Here is a 24961-nt window from a genome sequence, read left to right as displayed (position 1 = left end):
TAGAATTTTCTAGCCATTCAGACCAGGCACAATAATTCTATTGTGAACCTAATAGAAGGCTGCCACAACCCACATAATCACATCTTTGCCCCAGTGAAGTAAGTCATACGTAATTAATTATTTATATAAATAACAATTAATGTCCTTACTACAATTGGTGTAGAAAGAAAACCGGCGTGGCTGTAATGAGACTGGGCTATTTGATAAGATTTTAATAGAATGTAGGTCATATGGTTAATTTTATTTCTGCTAAGCATGTATTAACTTTAAAAATATAATTAAATATTCATAATTTTAATAACCCGCCAAAATGCTTCTCAATGTAAGATCTTAGCAACGTAGCCTGATTTTAATTACATAATAAACGTCAAGTTGTTTGCGTGTATCATCTATTTACACAAATGCACGTATATGACAATTCGATCAAAAAAGAGAAATTAAACTTCAAGATAGTATTAGCAATCTACGTCATCGTCGCTTCGACTATCTGTGATGTTTTGACTTTTGAGGTTACTGAAGTATTAAAATCAATGTTTTTAATTATGAATCCGTAGATAAATTAATGATTAACTAATCATCCACTACAGTCTATAACGCTTTTAAGGTGATGTTTTATACAGTTTACTCTCATTATCACTTTTTATTACATACTGTCTGATATTATCCATATTATTATTCCATTTAAATAATTTTATTTATTAACAAAAATCATATATTATGTACTTTTATTTTATTCATAAGTACCAAGGTACTTTCGAACTATAATGACGTAATAATGTTGTCAACATAAGAAAGAAGAGGCATTGCTGTGACCTGAAATTCCACGTCGGTTTCCTTTCCGTGCAAATTTTATAGTGTAAAACATAACATATTATGAATCACAGACAGTAAAAATGTTTTTCAAAAAATCTCAATAAATTTTACTTCGTGGTGAATGAGTCGTTATTGCCATAGATATTAAATATCTATGACCTAGAATTTAATAAAAATTGTCAATACTCCGACAACTGTGGAAAATGTCAAGTTTGCTATAGTCTATATTACTCTATGATAATAATTGTGACGTAGAGAAATAGTGCTGCCAACTCTAAGCTTGTATCCAACATTTAAGGACTTTAATTCAATTAATCTATTGTACAAGTTGGGTAAATTTTAGTTATGCTAGGTGTTTTATGTAATTAAGGTAATGTTTTCGTGTTAAATTCTTGATACTTATGCAAAGTTTTATACTCGTGTTATCATTTCTTCCCAGCACTAACGTATTTTCTCGGAAAACAATATTTATTTAAAAATCTTGAATTTCAGAACTAAATGTTATCGCTTTGTCGTGATAAAAATAAGATAGTGGTAAATTTGAACGCTGGCATTGGCAACATTAGTAGCGACCGTCGCGCTGCGCGTGGTAATCAACTATGAAATAAATCATTTGCTATTGTTCTGTACCGAAAATTTTCACGTATTACGAATTATAATATATTCAATGATTTTGTAACGAAATTAGTGTAGTGAAAATGACATTGAATATTTAGTCTACAACGATTAATTAGTTTTAGCAATCCATTTATTTCTCTGACAGTGTAATAATCAGTGAGTATTATGAACTTTGAGGACTATGAAACGCTTCCGACCCAAAATTCCATCACACACATGACGGCGGGAGCGATCGCCGGGGTGATGGAACATTGTGTGATGTACCCGTTGGACTCGGTCAAGGTAAACGTCTGGATCCACCACCAGTTATTCCTAATTTTTGACATCTAACCTAGAATGACAATTATTTCTTGTTACGACACAATGTTACATAAAATAGAGATCCGGTCTTTTCTAATTGAACACGAATGAAAAATCACGAACTTCTGCTTTTTCCGATTACCATGTGATTGCGTAAAAACCGCTGAAAATCAGTCATTCGTGTCCTGTTTTTGCAACATATTGTGTTACATGAACTAATTAAAAAGTCAGAAATATATTTTTCCAAGTCAAGGTCCTTATAAAAAACTAAATAGTTTTTACCTTTTTTGACTTAGTAACAAATACCCTATTAATATTAGGTTATATTTGTTATCTCTATTATGGTAAATAAATAATACATATTTGTTTACTAATGAACTTATAATTACATCTAATGTATTTATTATCCTGATATTATTTATTAATTGCTAAGATTTTTTAAAAATAACACAATAAATTGTGAGATTTGGCTCAAGAGTTCATAAATATATATATATATATATATATATTCCAGGGTCCTTAATAAACTTTAAATATTTGTTTTTCCACATTATCACACCATTTATTTCAATATTTTTATTTTTCAACATGAATTTTATGGTTTGTTTATTATATATCCCATAGTGGCTTATATATCCAATAGGATTTAAAGTGTACCTTTTAAATTTTACCTTAAATTTGTGAATATTATATCAATAGTTAATATAATATTCACTATATTTAAGGTAAAATTTAACTGGTACACTTAAAATACAATAATGGTAATTTTATTGTTTTGTATCTGCTCAGTGTTATCTATAAATATTGTTATTTATAACTTACGATAGAACTGTTCCTTAATTAAATAGTTAATTACAGTTTTGGATGGTTCCAAACATATTAAAAAAAATATTCTAATTTGTCATGATGATGACATTTCTATTAATATTTTATATATAAATGTTCATTAAAGTTTAGTTGAAAGTAAGTCAGGAAATTAATACTATACATAAAAAGTAGATAAAAGAATTGTAATTTATTAATTTATGTATACTTAGTGATATTCATAGCTAAATGTCAGCTCTTTATTATATATCTATATATACATATATATACTTATTTGGTCTAGTTCTAATCTGAAAACTGGTTTGCAATAGTTGTTTAGTTTCTTTGGCTCAAATGCCAAATAGTGATACCCGTCAATCTTATGCCAACACATAAATGCATTATGGAATTCTATGTTTTTTCTTCAGTATGATTTTATATGATTATTATCTTTAAAATTCTTATTAGAAGAATTTCGTAAAATTTCTAAGTTTCATAAATGTCTTTAATATTAATACATACAGCACATTTTTCAAACACTTTAAAGTTTACAATATTCATTTTTAAACAAGGAAATAATCTGCCTTGTTGGCTTTTTGCCAGCAAACCTGTGTAAGGAATGCTGTGTCACAGTCGTCTACCCCTTTTTGAGTTCCACATGCTCGTATTTTGTCCTCATTTCTTTTCCTAAAATCTTCTGGCATAATAGCCAATACAGCATCAACATCCACTGTACCTTCAGACAACATTCCAGCAGTTTCCATAAAACATTTCGTATAGCACTTTAGTTTTGGGTCGGGCATTAAGTCGGCTCCAGCATTTACCTTGTCAATCAGGCTAAGATCAACCCCAGTTTCTGAGGAGCAACTATCTCTTAGCATCTTAGCCAATTCAGCCATTTCTTCATCCATTGCAAGAGTTGGTGACAATAAACACATTAGTAAAATATAATAATACATTATAAAGTTTGAGATGTTGACTTAAAATGTAACTGATGATTTGGATAAAGTGTAAAGAGTTTTATATAGAAGTTCTCAATGTCACATCTATGTTCATTATTTTAGACATCTAAATTATAGGATGTTTTTCATAAAACACTTGATTATACGTAATATTTTAATACTGACTGTCAATTTGTAAACTGTAATTTGAATGGATAGTGTTTAACTATTTTTCAAAATTGTATGTTAGCTAAACTGACAATGACGGGCAGTTTTTTTAAATTGTATGTTTCGTTGCTTTAAAGTGTTTTAATGGTTTTATAAAAATTAAGATTCTCGTTAAAGAAAGATTCCTTCATTTCTTTGTGTTGGTGGTGAATCTATTGTTTATTAAAATATGGAACTTTATATTACATACACATTTAATTTTTTTTTGAATCTCATAAAAAATTAAATACATAATTAATATTTCTATGGTTATGTCCTTATGTCAGGTTTCTATTATAATATATTATTGTGATTACTGCATTGTTTGTTGATTTTGCATTTCAGACCCGGATGCAGTCTCTGCGATCAGCTCATAATGGCAGCATTGTTGAAACTTTTCGATATATGGTGCAACGGGAGGGCTTGCTCAGGTGTGTGTATTAAGTGTATGTTTGCTGACTAGCCAGAACTAGGCCATGCTAAATTTTATTGACTGCAATAAATATAAATCGCTGTATATTACAAAGTACAATTTGAGACAACAGATCAGGTTCAAAAAGTGCAAATTAACAGCATGTATATCTTAACCTTAATATATATAAATTACGTGTCACGTTGTTGGTCCGCTATGGACTCCTAAACTACCGAACCGATATTAATCAAATTTGCACACCGTGTGTTTTTTGATCCAACTTAAAAGATAGGATAGCTTACATCTCAATTTATACCCGCAATGTAATTTTATTGCAAATTATTTGTTTATTATTTGACACAATTCTAAGAGATGGCGCTATGTTGAAAGTTACAATTTAATGGCATAGCCACCAAAAATGCATGGTGATCCCCATGACTGTTGTTTTCCTGCCGTTTCCTTTGAATAGTTAACTACTATGTAATATAACAAAAACCTTAGCCACAGCAACGCTTGGCCGGTCTGCTAGTAATGTATGTTATACCTGAATAGAGCCCACTAATGCAGATGTTTAAAAAATATCAGGTCATTTTTAGGTTTAATAATAAGCAATACGTAGGTGCATATGTATTAAGATTAACTAGGTCTTGTATTATAAATTGTATTGAGTCAGATCTGGCTCGGCACACAGCTAACCTCATAACTATGCAACACTCGCCAAATTCCCGCCGGCCGGCTTATTCGCGCTGTATTATTTTACTCATGTCTCGTGTCCTTACAATATCTAAATTCATTGTAAATTTAACTATAATGCATTTAAATTGTCTAAAATTTTATATTGTTCATGATATAAAAAGAATTGTAACCTACGTAGTGAAATACATATTAAGATGTTTCATTTCAGATATTCGAAACGAATTCTCTTAAAAATAATAAGGTTTTAGTAAATGTTATGATAGTGAGAAACTGTATGAGGACTTCTTCCAATTCATTCATTACTAGACTTCATCTGCAATACCAGTGTAATAAACATACGTTAACAAAATATACCGCACAATTCTAAAAAATATCTCTTTTATTGCATTTCCGCAGTAGGTTAAAATAACGAGAGACAACTTTCATATTTGTTTGATTAGGTAACTGGTTCATTTGGCCGATAAACTCTGTTGTATTGTTGATAAAAAAGTTATTTTTTAAGTGCATGTGTGTGTGTGACAGTACTATCGCATCACGTAGAGTTATCAGTAGTACGTTGATTACAGCTATCGGATAGCTAGACATACAAACATATGACAGGTGATTTAAAATGTCCCTAGCCACGTCACAGTTTCACGCACTGCATGTTGTTTTTTTATGCATGCTTTTTCTAGGTTCACGTAAATTATCTTTATCAAGCGGATAGTTCTGATCAGTCTGTTTTGATAACCGCTCGTATGCCGGGAGGGCATCGATCTGTAGGGAAATTACGTCACCGTCTTAATCTGGAGTTAGGTGGGTAAGTCACCAAAAGTAATGACCCACAAACCTCACGATACGTAAATGGCTTCGGTAGTCGTTTATAAAATTACATTTCAATGTTTTATGTATTTTATAATAAATGGAAAATCAAGATTCGATTAGAAATTGCGTCACCGAAGGTGTCACCGTTTACAGGTTTTAATCTGATAAGAGTACTATGTTTGCTACTTTGCATAGAAATAAAGTATAAATGATCATCCCTCCATAGTCGGTATCAATCAAATATTAGCAGCCATTTGGATTAAATAAAACTGAATGTTACGAGTATGGACTGCATAATCTTCGTTATTGAGTAAAAGGCGAGCCAATACTGACTAGTGACTGCTGCCTTGGTGATATCTTAATATAATATGTATATATATATAATACGCTGCGGGTATTTATTTTTAACCTGTGGATTTAATGTACATTTCTTAGTTACCGGATGATAGGAATATATAGCAGTAACACGATAATTATATTAATTAAGGTTTCATACATCTGTAAGTTGTAACTTACATAGTTGCACCCAATTATATATGATATTCGTGTAAATATTTTAAATTAGTTATAGACTTCAGTAAACGGTGCAAAAACAACTCTTATCTTATCAATTGTACGTGAATGAATTAGTTTGTGATAATGTATGTTAACATGTAATACTCCTGATAAGTGTCTCTTAATATCTTAAACAAATACCATATTTTCTCTTGCAACTGTACCCAATTTGAAAATATAACTATCCATAAATAAACTTATGGTTTGTCTGTGTGGTCTGAGAAACGCTTCGCCTCTCTAGGGAAAGGGAAGGGGCGACATCTTTTGATGCCAATACCAACTAATTTAAAAGATCATATATATCTTGCCTCCAGGTCTTTTAAACAAGAGATTTCTAGGGCAGTCTATGCACATTGTCAGATTTGGCGAAGTGCTGGTAGACCGCTTCAATACATCCGATTCCTAAAAAAGCCTTCGATCGGGGTTGCCATAAAGCGCATCTCTCGAAGGATCCAGCCTATGGGCTCCCCGAGAAATTATGCAACTTTCTGGCCGTTTGGAGCATCAAGATCGTCATGTTCAGACTTCAAACCCTTAAACGCTGGAATCCCACAAGGCTGTATGCTATCCCCGACCCTTTCTCTTCTGCATATCAGATAGAACTGGGGAAACTCTCTACATTGGCCTTGCAGGTATTCCTCGGGCAGTTGTCGATCAGTACCGGAACAAACTGGTCTGAAGTCGAAACTCTGCTACTGATGTGGGGTCTCCCTGTATCTTCTACCGCATTTACCTGGGAGAATATTCAGAGGAGCTGTTCGCAACATCTGCAGCTGAGTTTAACCGTCGGGCGTCGAGGCTGAATACGAAATCCACCCGTCGACGTCCGTCATACCACAACTGAGCGTTATTTAACGCAGTTTTTGCCGCGCACCACCACTATGTGCAACCATCTATCCCATGAAGTATTTCCGAACCTATTCGACTAAGGGTCCTACAAGAAAAGAGCATACTAATTCTAAAAAGGCTGGGAATGCACTCGCGAGCTTAGTGGGCGGCGGTATCACACATTAGATGAGCCCGTTTGCCCCCTGTTATATAGAAAAATGCCCAAGTCGTAAGCTTATAATGTTATGTTTTTCATTGTATGTTACAAGTATTAACTATATACTTACCAAGTTACAATCTTTGAACGTTACTCATTGTTTTTTGTAGGTTCATTACTTACGTATAAAAAATTCGCAATTTGTGATCAACAACTAACCGGTTCGGTTAACATGGTATAGCTATGTTGCCAAACAAGTACAAGGTTAGCTAATATTTTAGATTAAAGAGATCAAAAGACGCATAGTAATTTCTAATGAAATGAATATCGGCGTATTTTTATAAATTTATATTTTCCCGAAGGGGTAGGCAGAGACCACGGATCTCCACTTGCTACGGTCCTGACATACGCTTAAGATACTTTAATGACATTCACGGTTATGGGTACTTTTAACTTGTCCCTTCTCTAGTAGGTACGTCTTGAATTCGGTCCAGGTATGTACACAAGTCCTACCCAACAAGACTTCACTATCCACAGTTGCCTTGTACTGGTAAGCCGCTTCGTCCTTTGTATATGCGCAAACCACCGAATCATAAAATTTCCCCGATTTGGTAACGATGATTCTCAAAGAAGATAATGTATTGTTAAGTTCATCCTTTCGTCTTTCTTAAAGTACTTTCTTTCGTACAAAATGTCTTTTACTAAGACAAAAGAGAAATAAACATCTTGAATGATCAATACAGCTTAACGTCGCCTCGCTTCTATTTAATTCTATGTTTAATAAAGTATTATTTTTATCGATTAGATTATTAAGATTAGATGATAAAGCCACTTATTATTTAAGCGATTATAAAATATTTATACCTTTTTCTGATATGTGGATTGCTTTCTTTATATAAAATGTATGTTAGAGCTTGTCTCACACATTCGATAAGGTGTTTCGGTAAGGTTAAATTCTAAGAAATACAATGGTACTAATGAAACGAAAAAAAAGTATGTGTCGAATGCAAAATTAGCTGCCCAAATACACATATGATCCCACTACGTAAACACTTAACAGTCATATTTATGAAATGAAAATATGTTTGTGTGTCCTGATTTTAATATTAGTCAATAGCGGGAACAATGGAAGGTTAAGTTCAGGGTTCGTACTTGCTTTTGCGCCATTACATAACGTGAAATTACGTATTTTCTAAATCAATAAACTACCGGTCATGCTAATTGATTATAATTTAAACGTTTCTCACACTCATTATCACAATTATACTATATATATTTATCCTCTAACCTCAATTAATATTAATGTACAGACAAAATACCGACTTTTGATTTTATAGATGTACTTACTATTACATAAGCTATAAAAGTAATATATGATATTCTTTTATATATTAAAAAAGTTAAAACTGTCTTTAACCATAGTTTGATTACTCAAAATATACGCTATACTTTTAGCATTCAAATATTCTCATAGCTCCTTAAATAATTATTAATTACTACCCGTAGCAATCACGTTATAATGGATATATAACTCGGGACAAGATTTTACATTTATCTTAAACGAAGAATTTAAATTTTTATGATGCGAACGTTATCATTTCGAATTACATGCGTTATGATACGATATATCAATCTTTATCATACATATATGTCATAATAATGTTTTGTAATAGGCATTTATTTTATTACGCAAGGGGGTAATTAAGTTACTAAGGGAAATATAACTAATACACATCAAATTAAGTATGGAAAACCTTTGTACCAAGTGTCCTCGCCAAAGAATAGACATTTTCAGTAGTAAAAACTTTATATAGGTACCTAATTAATAATGGGCTATTTGGTCTAAGCCTGGAATGCACGATATGCTGGGCGCCTAGGAAAGGTACGAAAAACTTGAAGGACTTGTTAAATACATTACAATATTATATGATTCTCCTCTTACCATGAAAGATAAGATTATTTTATGATTATTCCTCTCTTGATTCTCCTAATATCTAAAAGGTAATATATCTAATTGGATCTGCTAATAGAAATCAAACATTAAAGTGAAGTCCAAATACTCGAAACTGCACGGCAACAAGTATCAATGAAAAGTTTAAAGATCAAATTCCTTATCGTCTTAAAAATTGGAGCAATTGAGTTAAATGTTCTATGCATGAGAATTTAACAGTGCAGCTTATTGACAAGGATTATCGCGGGTGTGCATAATTTGGTATTGCATTTTAAAGTTATATAAAACACTCGCGTTCGATAAATAATAAAGTGTAACGTGATTATAATTTTATTAAAATTATCGTGTTGATAACATTATTTAATGCGAATTTAATACTTATAATGTAAGTAATAGGTGCCATAATCGTTTTTATTGATTAATTTAAAGCCTGGCGGCGTCTGTTTATAGATGCTGAATGGTATATGTTACGATCAGATATCGCTTCCTACTATTATATTTCACCAAGATTAGTTTAGAAACATTACCTTTAAGGACGTTTTGTTTGTAACAGTGCCCGTACAATATCAATTCCATTAATAATAATAAAGTTTATTTGCTTCTCCACAATATTGCATTTTATGGGTTTACATGCTGCAGGTTTTGACCATCTTTGTGAGAGGCTGGTGCCTATAATAGAACTATAGAGGTCAACTACATAATATGACTAATCTAAAGTAAGAAATAAAACAAGACTAAAGTATGAGTGGTTGTGGGTCTGTGAATATGTGTAAGGGTGTGAAAGAATTTCATTTACATTCTACCTCAAATGTTATTGATGAAACCAATAACATAATTATTGGTGGAATTCAATATCACCAACCTTGGGTTTTTACATTGGAAACAGATGACGCCGATATGTGTCAAGTTAGCTAATTCTAAGCTTAGATGAAGCTATTTGCAGACCTTATTAATAATTTTAGTCATAAAATAAAAAATCATCAAGGCGGTTGAAAAACGCTATCTAAGGACTGAAATATTTGTCACGTCAAGTAGCAACCTTGCTAATTAATTTTGTACCCAAAAAAAATTGCAAAATCACGTTTAAATTTGGGTTTCATACCAAAACGGAAGCCACCTAATAAAATAAATTGAGATAAATTTATTTATGACAAATTTGTAGAGATCGAACTTTAAATGTTCGTTTAATAATAAATTCTACCAATACGTAACGTGGTATGTTTTAATATCAATGTATGTACATTGTATGCCTGTGCGGTTTGTCTGGTTTGCGGTTATGATAAAGTCAATTGTTTTTAGTTATATAGGTAATAAAAACATTGAAAAATATAGAATACTTCTTGTGGTTTTGGGGATTTTGATATTTCCGCTGGCATAGCGTCCCACAGTGAGATTTGGTCTACGAATCGCCACCTTTTACATCCACGATAAGATTCATCTTCGTGGTAACTAAAAAGCAATCCACTTCATTGCACCTATTTTGGATTTTCCTATAGTGATGTATGACTACTGACACTATTAATTCTGACTTACCAAGTCAAACTTCCTATAGTACTATTTACTTATGTATATTAGAAGCATAATTGCAATTTTAAAAGCATTGTAATCGTATTGTTTGTTAAATGGAGTATGGGAGAAATAAATAATTATTGTTATAAGTATAATATAATTCCTTCGTTCGTACTAGCTATAAAGTTTGTTTTATAGTAATAATGAACTTGTTTCGCATTCGTTTCTTGTTAGTCTAGAATATAATTTATTTCTGGTACTTTATGGAATTATGGTATATGTTCTTGGTATAAAGTCAAGTCATGAATGACTATGTGTTTTGTAAAGTCGATACAATGTAATTGGTATTGATTTAAGCCAACCTTGAACTGTTTCGGTAGAACGAAAGTATCGCGTATAGCGTCTTTTTATGTCATATAGATAGATCTATTAAAAATGTATACTTGCCACGCCATCTAGAATGTTATATTTTGTTAGTGTAAAATGAACTATATTCGAACTATTTCTGCTAAAGGCAGTTTTTCCAATTTGATTGCAGCAGTGTCGGCCTAGTAGCTTCTGCGTGTGACTCTTATCCCTAAGATCGAACCTCGGCTATATACTTTTTATCTATGTGGGCATATAACACTCGCTCGTACGTTGAAGGAAATTAGGAACCGACATATGTCAGACAGGAAGGTGATCACCTACTTGTCTATGAGATTAAAAATGATCAAAGAATCGGATACAATCTGAGACTTAGGGTTGTAGCGCTACTAGATTAAATTATTAAAACTAAATCACAAACTAAAATCCCATCATGGGCAACGAAACATGAATAGAATCGGTTTATAAATCGAGCACCGTTATTAGTTTTAATAATAATTTTCACATTACCAGCAATATTTTCGAGTACAAGATAATTATTTACTACTCAGGTACGTTAACATCCGAGTGCATCACAAACATTCTCTTATTGTTGATGCCTTACTACCGTGTTTATACTATTACTATACTAATATCCTTATTAGCGTCTTTTGTTTCCTGCTACAGTTTCATTAGGCTTTGGTGAATATGTATTTTGTGTTTGGTAGGTCTTTTTCCCTGTTACATTTATGTAACTACTAAATCTACTACTACACTATGGATATTAAATCTACTTTTACAGCTTTCCAAATTTAAAAAGGTAATTTGAGATCCAGCTAGACTGGTTGCTTGTAGATTTTTTATAGAAAATATGTCAACTGTCCTTAATATAGAATTGACGTTTATTATATCTATGACTGATAATTTAAATATAGAACGCGGGCGATATGAAATTTATCACTTAGTGTTAGTATTATTTTGTCCCAAGCGCGTGACGAACGTGCATGTACACGATGAATTAATAACGTTAAAATTTAGGTGAACTTATTTTTTCAACCTAACCACGTCTACGGTGAGAAGAGGAGACAGCTATCGCGCTTTCTATTTATTGATTGTATTTAGTGACGCATATAGCGTTACAGAATATATGTATGTATAGTAGATACATGCTGGGTTACAAAATAGATCTGAAATTCTAAGAGCTATACAAAAAAACGATGGAATACAGTTTGTACAAACAAAAAGAGCACAAAGTTAACTGGAGCGGCTATTGACATCTACTTTCAATATACCAATAATTATGCTTAGAGTTTAGAATAAATGTTAATTCCTCTGACCGTTCGCTAGAGTGCATTGGTATATGGTTCTCCACTTCTGGGTACTCTGGGGGTTTTAGATTATACAATAGATGACCGATAGTGCATTTTCTATTCATGATATTTATATTGAACAGGATTATACGAAGTTGATCGGTTGTTACAGACTTACTGAGTCGTGTATTTAGTGATCTCTAACGCTTGATTAACAATTATTTTTAAATAATGTAAAAAACGATGCAACCGCTAGGAAATTTAATGCGTTTACGAAACGATTGATGATGACTTATTAAAATATACAATTATTTATTTTATGTAAACATGACACACATTACATAAATATGTAATAAATATATATTATATATATATACAAGTTATAATTATTGAAGTGTCTTTAAATTGTTTCACAGATAGGTTTTTGTTTTGTTTTATGACTACCACAGCTAGAATAACACAGAAGAAATAGAATAATAGAGACGAAAATGGAAACAGCCACATAGAGTAAATACACAAAAGATAAAATAAATATTACAACAATTTTAAAAGGCTCTTGAAAGCAGTAGGGGAGCACGAAAATATGTATTCTTAAATGACGTACATTCTCAACATGAATTAAACACAAAACTGATTCAAAATCCAATAATACATAAAGAGCTTCCGGCAGTATTCCCCTTGTACCATAAACGCTAATTAGCTAATCACAGCAGAATATAGTATGTCCTTTAAGATTGCAAACTTATTTTGAATATAAAATTATCTTCACGTAACACTTTAATGACTTATGTTAACGGTTAACATATAACACGTATTTTGGAAGAAACAACATGTGTTTTTTAAATTAATATGTTATTTAAATTACTTAATTATGAGATGTATATACTTATTTTCAGTTGCGTGTTTTGTTTGTAATTAGTCCGCGCATTGAGAACTATTATTATGTTTCAAAAATAAAAGCAAAAACAGCAGTGTAAATATATTTTGTTTGTATATTTTTAAGTGCAAAAGGAAATACTTCATTATGCTTTAGCACAAAAGAAAGTTTTTTTTTTTTTTCAAACAATAATTTTTACATAATTTTTTTTTAAGGAAGTAGGTGTAACGAACTAATCGGCTTTACATTTGCTGCGCAATTGCAGTCCTATGGCGGTTGCTTTGAGTAATGTTTAGATTGTGTTTAATTATTAAAACACATTAAATGCATGTATTGAAAATTGATATCAAATTGCAAGTACATAGATTTAGCATATTTCGAGGAGCTGGAGTTGCAAATCGATCAGTGCACGTTGGTGCATGTCATAGACTCCAATATAAGTCTCAAAGACCACAGACAAATGTAGAACTATCTTTTTTTTTTCAGACCAATCCGCGGCATGTCAGCCGTGGTGGTGGGCGCTGGACCGGCGCACGCGTGTTTCTTCGCGACGTATGAACAGAGCAAACACACTTTATCACAGCTCACCAGGCATCGGCATGATCACATTACCCATGGTAAGTGATGCTTGACTTCTTGATGAATATAAGTTTTAATGCGGCTTGATTTGAAATTTTTCTGTGTTGAGACGCATTCTACGGAGTGACGAAACTTCTAAAAGGCTACAAGGCTTCTAAACTAGTAGTTTTCCATACAAAATTTATTAAACAAAACGTAGATAATTTGCATTGATAAATTTACATCCGTTTTTATATTCGACTCACGCCCATAGAGTGTTTGATATTGTTAGTTAATTATATTTGTATAGATGTATGTACTCTAGATAATGAATTCAAGTGTTAATGCTACAATTTCTGCCATATCATATTTACGAAGAATTAATTTATTCATTTCTTATGCACGATGATGTCATGTTTAATAAAACGGTTTCATTTGTTGTTGGTAACGTCAACTTTACGTTATTTGTAGTTTAAAATTCGTTTAAGACATTCTTATAGATAGAATTATTTAAATTAAATACATGAGCTATGCATTTGCATATGCATATGCATGGCGTGATCGAAATTTAAGTTATGTTAAATATCTATAAAAATATTATTTAGAATTATGTATTAATTATTCGAAACATTTGCAGGTCTTTCCGGCTGTTTGGCGTCACTAATCCATGATGCCGTCTCAAATCCCACCGAAGGTGAGTTATAATGTTTTCTTTATAGGTTATAGTTGCTAAGTATACCGATATCAACTACTTTTATAAAGGCAAAATCTCTTAATTTACTACTACACCCCTGCAGAAAACCTCCAAAGTTCCCTACTACTTTTAAAGTTGGTTAAAAATTTATGTTAAACCTGTTAACAGAATGCAAACATCGCGTCTTTGCCTACCTACATATTCACTTTCTTTTATTTTAACTATATAGTATAGTACTGTTGAAGTTTTTACATTAATTATGTCGCCATTATTTTTAAACACGGCGCGCTTGCGGCTACACTCCTGTCAAGTGTCAAATAATCAATAGACAAAATGCATCCAGCCATAATAACTGCGTAACACAGATACTATACAGTCTTGGCGTTGACAGGTTAAAATAGAGCGGTTGTATTGAACGTACTAGGATTAGGGAGTTCCTAAAATATTTAAGTATTCTATAATCATAGAAATGGGAATCAAGCATTAATATTTTTGTGTGAAATTAAGTGTTTAAAGTTTGTTTGGAATTGGACATTGCTCTCGTTCAGTTGATTGCCTTTATTAGTTTACGACGCAATTTCTTTAGCAGTTTCACTAGGGCCTTGCCCCGACTTTGCATGCCATGGTCATAACTGTTTTTTGTATTCTAAAAATCGAACCTCTTTTGACATATTATTATTACATTTTTAAAAATAGGAATTCTTTCAACGTACTAGGATAATCATCGCATTACTTACAATGTTTCTAGCGATCGACTTTGAATTAACGAGGAAATGCAAGGAATTTAATATTTAAATTATGATTACTGTTTGCTAAAGGAGCCTCATTTGTAATGCTAAGCGATATGAAATAGCAACACTATTCAACGTTTTGAAAATGAAAGCCGTGCAATTAAGCGAATGCTTTCTACCCTTTACATACTACATACATACATAATATAAAATAATAGACATGCTATTTAATGGGATATATGTATAGTCGTTACACAGAAACGACTTTTACAATAGTCGATTCCCACCTAAGGGAACCTTAGGTATTTTGAACTATGCTTTCCTGTTTCCACGCGAACTAAGTCTCGCGGGGTATACTTAGTTTATTAATAAATGATTAGTTTTAGATATAGAACCCGGTACTATAGCTTGACGTCAACAACCAGTCGTAACTACGAGGTGTAAGTTATAGAAACTGTAGGCCAATTAAGAGAACATTCTAGCAATTGTCTTCTATAATGCGATGGACACAAAATTCATTTCGCCGGTGGTTATATATCTCACGTTTATAACACATGACTGCGATTGCCGCTCATTAGTTCATTAGTTCGGGATTGTTGGTGAATTGAGCGCACCATTCAATGCTCTAGTAAATTGCACTACAATGTTGGTCATGATTTATACTCAAGGTCATATAGAGTCATGGTATATCTGAGCGAATAAAGGCCCTCCAATATCAAGAAGATAGTAGAGGTAGTAGCTAGTTGACGCAGTTCTAATATGATCGGATGCAAAAGCCAGCGTAAATTCAACAGTTTATTAATATGCACAAATATTGCGCCGGTGCTCAGTAATTTTTAATATCTTTAGCGATACGAATTCTTGCGTTTTTGTATGGTAAAGAATTAGTTCTCTTAATATCGATAGGCTCATAAAATAACTCAAGATTGAAGTCAGGATCGCAATCCCTATCGCTGTTAGAAGTTACAAAGTACCAGGTGCCGGTGTGTCTATGGTGTGTTAGGTATTTTATTCCACTCATGTTTGTATCTACTAAAACCAAACTTGAACAAGACAATATAAAATATCCCGCAACAAGAAGCATAGGGGCGGACAAGGGTTTACTTAAAATATGAATATAACTTACTGAACAACTTTCTCTAATACTTTACGTATGGAAGTATGGAATATTGCTTCCTTTCAAACCCGTTTCAGTAGCTTTGTCAAGTGCTTAATCTAGAGGTCCTATAGCTTTTAAATATTATACATGTATATCTCAAATATTCATGTTGTTTCCATTAGTACATATCTATCTAAAAATCTTTCACTGTTCTAGATAACGGAGGTAATTCCCCGACTTGATCGAAGGTTTGAGGAAAATCTAATCTACTAGTTCATATTTTGAATTTTTTCCAAGGCCAGTGAATTTTAGATGCGATTGCGAAACTACAAGGAGACATAAACCTTATTTAGTAGTAAGGCTTTGTAACCTAGGTTCGATTTCCGTCAAAATAATGGTTCCGAAATTAAAGGAACAGTATATCCTACTTGTACTTAATCATGTACCAGTAAGAGCTATAGCTAGAGCGAACTTCCCTATCAACAACCCCACGCTACGGTTGCGGAACTTGCTCAATACTAATTTTAATCAGAAGCAAAGTTTATATCACTTCCTTAAGGAAGATCTCATGCAAAATTAACTTTAGCAGAATAATTGCACGCATATTAGTATAAAAACCGCGTAAAATGACGTCGTCCCTTATGCGCACACGCGCTGCATTTTCCTCAAACCTATTTATGTTGTTGGAATACTAGGTAAATAGTATATTAAATAAAATGCATGTCACGTGCTTGTTGAGAAAATGATTTATAATGACGCGGTGTTTTGCTTGAGATTATATAGAAGTCTAAAGTATAATTACAATTGGATAGGAAATTGCGTTTCCTCTCGAAACCTAGTATTATTATAGTTTTAAATCGTGTTCAAGTGTATGGCTGCTGATATTTTTTAAGGAATCTCGCTATTTTACTAGCCGGAAGTTGGCAACGAGCGCGTACGGTCCGTTGTGATATCTTTTAAATCTCTCTTTTTATACGTGTGTATTTTTTATAATTTCTAAAGGCCGCTACAATGCGGCAATGAGATGGTCACTAGAGAATAGTCACAATTGATGGATGAACCGTTTTCCGGTGATTGTTGGCTTGTTACCATCATTAGGCGGATACGAAATGCAATTATGTACTGATGCCTGCCGATATATAAATACCTAGTAATAATAAAATATAATATTAGTAAAGTATGTATAACAGTTTTGTACGCTTTACAAACATTTGAAAATCATTAAACATACTTCAACTGTTAAATATATCATTTATATCACAAGAAATTATTTATATATATTCATATTTAAGTCGCAGATATGTCTTTAAATGTGACGCATTCTCTTCAACAACATTTGTTCAAATAGCCACTTTAAATTTTAAAACCACTTAGATTCTAGAATCTATATTCGCAGTCCTTGACATTCGCGTATCAGTTTCGATCATTGAAATTATAATACTTAAAATTTGTCAGTGCTTTTTATATGAAGAAAAAGCTAAAAACTGTTTAGTTGTAACTCGTACATGTATTATTTTACTTCTTTGCGTCGTATTATACACATTTGCAAGTTTATTTACATGCAAATGCTTACTATATACCACATGAATTGTCCAGGAACTAGATAGTTAGGATACTAGGGAGCGAGGAGAGCTTTATTTGTTGTTTTATATATTTCATAATACATTGAGTTATTTTGGCTTACATATGGATAATGCGACTATAATGAGCATCTACAACTTAGGGAGTGTTCATGTATTACGTAACGCAATTTTTTGAGAACCCCTCCCCCCCCCCCATGTAACTCGCCGTAACTTTTTCAGTACCCAAGTACAGTACTGTACCCAAGTACGTAACGTAAGCTCCCTTAACAGTACCAGTAACTAATGTTTATAAAGCCTTTTTAATGGATTTATTTAATTATATGATAAGTTAAAGTAAATTTTTTCATGTTAAATGTTTTGCAAAATTAAAAGAAATACTGACAGGTTTGACTTTACTTTATCCAGGAGATTTCTGAAGCATATATTAATTTCAAATAAATAAGAGTAATGGGTAAACAAATGGTTATTATACAATTAAAAGTTGCGTTTTGATAGACTGGAGAATTAACATTTAAAGTGAATTACTTATGTGCTGAAGTATTAATCTGTCTGAGTTTCTTTACCTTACAAGTCAATGATCTTTACAATATAAAGGGCGAAAGTTGAAGGCCAGACACAAGCGATAAGTCAGTGAAACCCACATGAACGATAAGTCTATTATCATAAGGTTACGAGGTTGTAATAAACACCGGATTTCAAGTGAGATCTTTAATATCGGTAATAATAAGATTATTATACATTATACGATTCCTCATTGAGCTAAATCATCACTTAATCATCTTTAGATATCGACTTTCTATGTGTGCTGTACTCGCTCGTACTCGTACGTATTTTAGGCTCGTGCCTATTATGAAAAAACAAATGATCACGAAACATACAGAAATCTCTGAGGCCCAGACCTTAAAAGCTTTATTAGCTGCGGTTAAACCACCGATAGATAATTCTTATATATTTATTTTCATGTATGTATTTACATTTGAAGGAAAATGTATGTAAATGTATGCGATGTTTTTCTTAGGCCATAGATCTAAAAATCTATGACTTATGTCTGCATAAAAGGCTGATCTCCTCCGTGCCTGTAGAGTATCAAAAATAAATGATAAAAATGCGTGCAGAAATGTGCAGGCTCCACAGAGTTGTGCAGGACGGAATTAACATTTACTAATCCTTGAAATTAAAAATATCCTGTAATAATTTTTAAAATCACTACTGATTTCTTGGTTCGCACTTCATTGTGGTCCTATGATAATGACGCATCGAGCCGACATTTGTTTATCCAATAGTTTTAATTAATAGTTGAATAAGAGGTTAACCCTCCATACATTTTATTATAGTATCGCCGAATATATAAGCCCTTTCTCTATCATATTGAAACAGATTGATCCTTTTTATGAGATTTCTTTGTCTTCAACAAACCTATGTCATTCAAAATATACCCGTAAACAATCTGTAATATCAATACATATGTTAATTTAAATCTTTTGTCTGATAACGGTGATGCCCTTAGCATGATGCATTCTATTGCACTTAAATATATTGTTGCATTAAGTAACTCTGCGTTTGATAAGCTTCAAAAATGACTAATATTTTTAATCTATTAGAAATTAATTCTTCCTATATCTAGCAAGTGGTGGAGAATAAAGAAAAGAAGTACGATAATTTACTCAAGTCAAGAAACATTTTTCAAACATTTTGCGATTTAATATTTTTACAAAAAGCTATAACAATTATTGATATCGTGACAATTTTATACAGACATAGCACGGTGTGGATGGAATAATTGCTTAATGAGTGGTCGGGCCATTTATATTAATATTCATAGATTATAGAGAATAATTTTAGGACAGGCTTTATCATAATAATAATAATTTTGAAGATTATCATTATTTTCTGTTTCGTAATTTTTATTGGTAAATTCCTATTTATTTTTAATCTGTAGTTTGGAGAGGACCAAAAAGGATACAAATTTTAATTTAATTCCCCCGCTTTGTGTGTTAAGTGTCATGTGAAATTTGCAAGTAAATGTAAAATGTTGTATGGACAAGTTTTTTATTAATTCATTATTCATGTTTCATGTCTAGTTGAGCTGGGAAAATTGTTTGGCCATATCATAAAACTAACAGCAAAAACGTTAATATGCATTTTTATTTTTATTACAGGGTTATAGTTTTAGAGACTTCTAATTTATTTCTTTTTCTAATTTTCTTACTAACTACTGGCAATTAGATTTTTTGCGGAGAGACATCTAATTTTGTCCCAACTCAAACGGCGGAATTAGAAATAGAAAAACAGTGTATTCTACATTTAGCATGCTATAAACAGAGACAGCAAGAGGTTTAAGTTATTTCATGGCAATAAATACATTAATTTCATTAGGAAATTTACAAATTATTTGTAAATTGGTCATTGACGTATCAAACTCTTATCTTTGTTAAATGACTGAAATAAATATGATCAGAATACATTCACATTCGCTCTTACTGTCGATTTTACTGAGAATTGCTTTATCTCAGGACATTTTATCACTTTTCTATTGGTTTTGATTTATTTGTATTGACTCATTATATATAGATATATATATATATATATGACTAGTACGTCCTACGTCAAATATTTGTAAAATTCATTAAAAAAAAATATGTAAACATTAAATACTTTTTTTATGATTTGTAGAATTTCTGATTCTCTTTTAAGCTTGTATTCGGGATATTTTTTTTAAACGTATCAAAAGCATAACGCCCGGTCAAAACTAGGAACGGAGCTAGATTTCATTATCATACGGCGTCACTATTTTATCTCGGCACTATAGTTTATATGGAATATTTTTTCACAAACGCATTCTATCCCATTGTTTCGCATTAGCCTATATAGCTAACAAATCATTTTGTCCAGTTGCCTTTTCAACTGTTATTTATAACTCCCTAAATTTTGACGATATTCTACGTTTTCGTAAACATATTGATATTGTCTACAAAGAATGAGAAAGTTGTGCTCTAGTGAACAACCTCTGACCAGAGATAACATTATAAGCACGCGAACATTAACTTTGTTATGACAACATGTATCAATTAGGCCGCTTCCCTATATTTGCGAGACAAAACAATGATTCGTCATAGTTAATGTAAATTATATATTGGCGTTAAATTAAACACTTAGTCCGATTATAAGGGGATAATTCTGTTATTGCGACGTTAAGTAATTAAAAAAAAAACATTATTACAAAGAATCTATACCCTTTTTTAAAGAAAATACGATTAGGCATTCCCCGCACTTACAGCAACAGAGATATGTGGGACTTGACTCACTCCAGGTACTCTGCTGAGAACCGGATGGGAAACTAAAACTAGAGGTGGCAGGAGACAGGCGAACCTCCCCTTATCGTGCTCTCTTTGTCTCTCTTTCTTTCTGCAGACTTCTTCTGTACCATCAAAAATGAAATCATCTCATTCCAAACCTCGCTCTTTTCCATAGCCTAAGCACTTCTACATTACACTGTTCCTTAATGGAAATACATGCGTAACGATTTAAATTTTTATGTGAGTTTTTGAAAATGGTTGTATTTTGTACTTTATTTTACAATATTTAATGAAATAATTTTTTTTTTCAGTTGTGAAACAGAGGCTGCAGATGTTGAATTCGCCGTACCGTGGCGTTTGGGAGTGCGCAAGACATGTGTATAGGGCTGAAGGTTTGCGAGCGTTCTACCGCTCGTATGGAACACAGGTCACCATGAACGTACCATTTCAGGTAAGCTTCAAATAGTGCTAAACATTCGCTAGTAAATGGGGATATAGCAGCTTTACGACTTGAGCGAGTCTCGTCTAGTATTCGGTTAAATAGGGTAAAAATAACCTATGTCCTTTAATATAAAGTATAAACCATAGTCAAGTCTCATGTGATCAATGATCTTTGTATAGACTATAGACCGAAACAAAGATATCACTACTTTTTAATCTATGTTTTCATTAATCTTGCAGGCTGTACACTTCGTAACATACGAGTGGTGTCAATCCCGAATGAACCCAACGCGTGGGTACGAGCCGCGAGCCCATTTAACGGCGGGCGCGTGCGCGGGCGCACTCGCTGCAGCCACTACTACGCCGCTCGATGTTTGCAAGACACTGCTTAACACGCAGGTAAAATGTGTGATTTACTTTACAAAGCTGAAGATTGAAAGATTTTAGTTTTACATAAATGAGGGTATATATAATGCAAGTAAAAGACCGCGCAGCACAGCTAGTATAATAATTATGAGTTGTAACTAAAAGTATCTACAAGAGGATAAAGCTGAACAATTGTGGTAATAGCGTTGTCTTGGCATGTAGTATATACTATATTTGTATCGTATACATTGATGTGTGTACTGAAGTCTTCTCACTCTCTCACACAATATCTCAGTTAAAATATATGTATGACAAAAATTTATATATAATGTTATTTTCATACATATATTTTGACGCAAAATACTAAGAATTGGTGCACGTACATGTTAAGTACACACGTGTTAAGTATAATGAAAATAACTAGTAAAATCGACATACAAACTAGTTGTATAAAACCACTATACACGTATATATAAACTTGAAATTAAATTAAATTTATAAATGAAACAAAAATATCAAAATGCACCTTTTTGTATATTTATTCTCGTTAAACTAGTCTTGCTAGGTGAGTTAGGCAGACTAAAAGCTTTTAGCCATTTGAATTGCAAATTATTCAACTCGTTAATAATTTTTTTAGGAAATTATATATCCTGATTTTCGAAGTCAGGATATTTAGATTTCTAGTGATGATGCAATATACCTACGTTAAAATGATACACTACTAACGCGAACTAAATACACGTTTATATCCGGTTGCAAAAGTTTTTTTTAGATGTGTTGTGCTTAGTGATAGACTTAGGGATATAGAATTACATATTTATAGAGCGGTTGGCCTATTAGCTATTATGAATTTTGCGGGGTTTGAACGCATACGTTTAAAAATGCAACTATGGATATTTGTTTCTATGAAAACAATTAATTAACTTGTGACGTCACGGTAAACATCGGAGACTTACTAGTCTCAGAAATATAAGTGTGTCAAGAAGCCTATTGGTTATGTGGGATTTTTAAATATAATTGTTTATTAACAATCAAGTACACAGTATTTACAATTTTCTTAACCTACAAAGTAATTATTAAAATAATTAAATAATTATCATAGAGACATATTTTTACATATACTTTTAAATGTTATATTTCAGGAGCGAGGCGCAGAGGGACTTGTAGGCGCCGCGGGTCTGGTTATGCGAACCTCAGGGCCGCGAGGGTTCTTTAAAGGCGTGGCCGCGCGAATCTTATACCAAATGCCGGCTGCTGCCATCTGTTGGCTGACTTATGAGACATTGAAACACGCACTCAATACGGTATGTACTTATAAATTGATGTTTGCAAAAAACTTCGCGATTATGAATAAGTTAACGTTTAACTGTTTTGCAAAAAAAACTGGCACCTAAGGAAATTTACGTTCTATGTTCGATTTCAATTAATTAAATGTCATCATCTCTGTAATAAACTAAATGTTTGTTTAACAAAATTTTTTATTTTATATTATTATTATTATGTATATAAACACACTAGCAGCTTAATAAGCTGATGCGCGTGTATTTTGATATTTGGAGAAACCATCCAATCTATTTTTAAAGGAGTTTAGAGATGGTGCACCCATTACACTTTCCAGTCTATGGTTGAAATTATTATTTGGTATAAATTCATTGAAATATTGTACTGATATATGTTCGAGATGTCTTATTTCTATGCCGTAGTTTAATTTTAAATCTAAGCTCGTTTAAATAAAAATGACGTTTTTATTAAATAAGGTTTCTCGCCGCGAATATTTTTAAATATTCCAACAGTGATTTCCCCACAGGTGGAGTTAGCCGAGGAGTCAACTACAAATACAGCAGGTTCGAGTCTCGCGTGTGCAACTTTACGAATAGCGGCCGCCGAAGTGCCAGCCACTACACTCACGCGCACATAACACACTAACAACCTCCTCTCGTACAAAACTAACTAACGGATGCCCGTATGTTAGAACGTATTAGTTTAGGCGCTTCCAAACGATATTTTCAATTAAAAAATCAAAATAAAAATATTGTTTTAAAAATAAATGTAATGTGTATGATACATGTTTGTAAAAACGATGTATTTGGATTGAAAGTATTTTTGTTTGAAAAGATATCGTGAAAAATATTCTTCCTTCATCCATTAATATTTATTTAAATAATTGTCTCCTACTAATATTATATATGTAAATCGCTCTACAGAACGGTATAAAAATAACTGCATAATTCTTTACATTTTCAAAATTTCATTACAATACTCTTTTAAAACAGCTCTAGTAAGTCTTGTCATATCATAATTAGCATTGTAAAAAAGTGTCTTAAAAATACACTTACCGAAATTAGTTAAAGAATTCATGGATTAAATAATGTTTCTTAAATATTCTGAACAAAATAACAGTTCATTGCCATTTCACAAAACTATATTCATAACAGTCCTTCTGAAAAATAAAATAAGTAGTCTGAAAAGAAGTCATACGTCATATGAAACTTGACAATTTGCAGAAAATATTGACAGTTGACATTTGATCGATAGCTAGTCTGTCGAAATAAGTACATACAATCGAATAGGTCCAATGGATCGTCGAATATCCCAGTGATTTTATTCGATTTTTGGGATGAGGGGAGGGAGTTGTTGTTGTTATGTTTTGTTGTTAACAGAGTATATATAATCGAGTAAAAATATTTTTGTGTTGTATTTTAGTATGTTTGTATACACGCTTTGTGGGGTCTCTTGTGATTTTTAAGGATTCTTGAAATATTCTGCTAGTGTAATTCTTATATTATTCATTAATTGGTTTTTGCCATGGTCTAACCAATGCAAAGTAGATATTTCATCTCGGATATTATTAACGTTTGACCTTAATTTCTGAGGCCTTTAGCTATAACTTTGTTTTTGTATTCAGTTTTGAGTTATTGACATCTCGAACTTTCTATACAATTTTTATGGTTTACGTATTCTATTTGAACGGTGCAAATCCGGACTTATATTTAGTTCCAAATATTCCCACGTAGCGCTTCCCAAATTTCCGATACAAAAATGTATTATTACTTTTCTATTACAATA

At 32.2% G+C, this 24961-nt stretch overlaps 1 protein-coding gene across 2 annotated transcripts; it reads left to right on the top strand.

Annotated features, from left to right (window-relative positions):
* Positions 1–1358: 1358 nt before the first annotated feature.
* LOC125054421 (mitoferrin-like) lies at positions 1359–23917 on the top strand. Of its 2 annotated transcripts, none has more exons than XM_047656307.1 (8): positions 1359–1713; positions 4029–4114; positions 13614–13744; positions 14323–14379; positions 21400–21539; positions 21770–21928; positions 23038–23199; positions 23689–23824. In XM_047656307.1, exons 1-8 carry the CDS (start codon positions 1597–1599, stop codon positions 23689–23691), a joined length of 855 nt encoding a protein of 284 aa, XP_047512263.1. In that variant the 5' UTR covers positions 1359–1596; the 3' UTR covers positions 23692–23824. The 2 variants fall into 2 exon arrangements, with proteins under 2 accessions (XP_047512263.1, XP_047512260.1); XM_047656304.1 differs by having other exon boundaries at positions 1360–1713; positions 23703–23917.
* The last annotated feature ends 1044 nt before the right edge of the window (positions 23918–24961 follow it).

Source organism: Pieris napi, chromosome 12 (assembly GCF_905475465.1).
Source record: "Pieris napi chromosome 12, ilPieNapi1.2, whole genome shotgun sequence".
NCBI lineage: Eukaryota > Metazoa > Arthropoda > Insecta > Lepidoptera > Pieridae > Pieris > Pieris napi.
The sequence above is the reverse complement of the archived record's forward strand: the minus strand, read 5'-3'. Positions and strand labels throughout refer to the sequence as shown.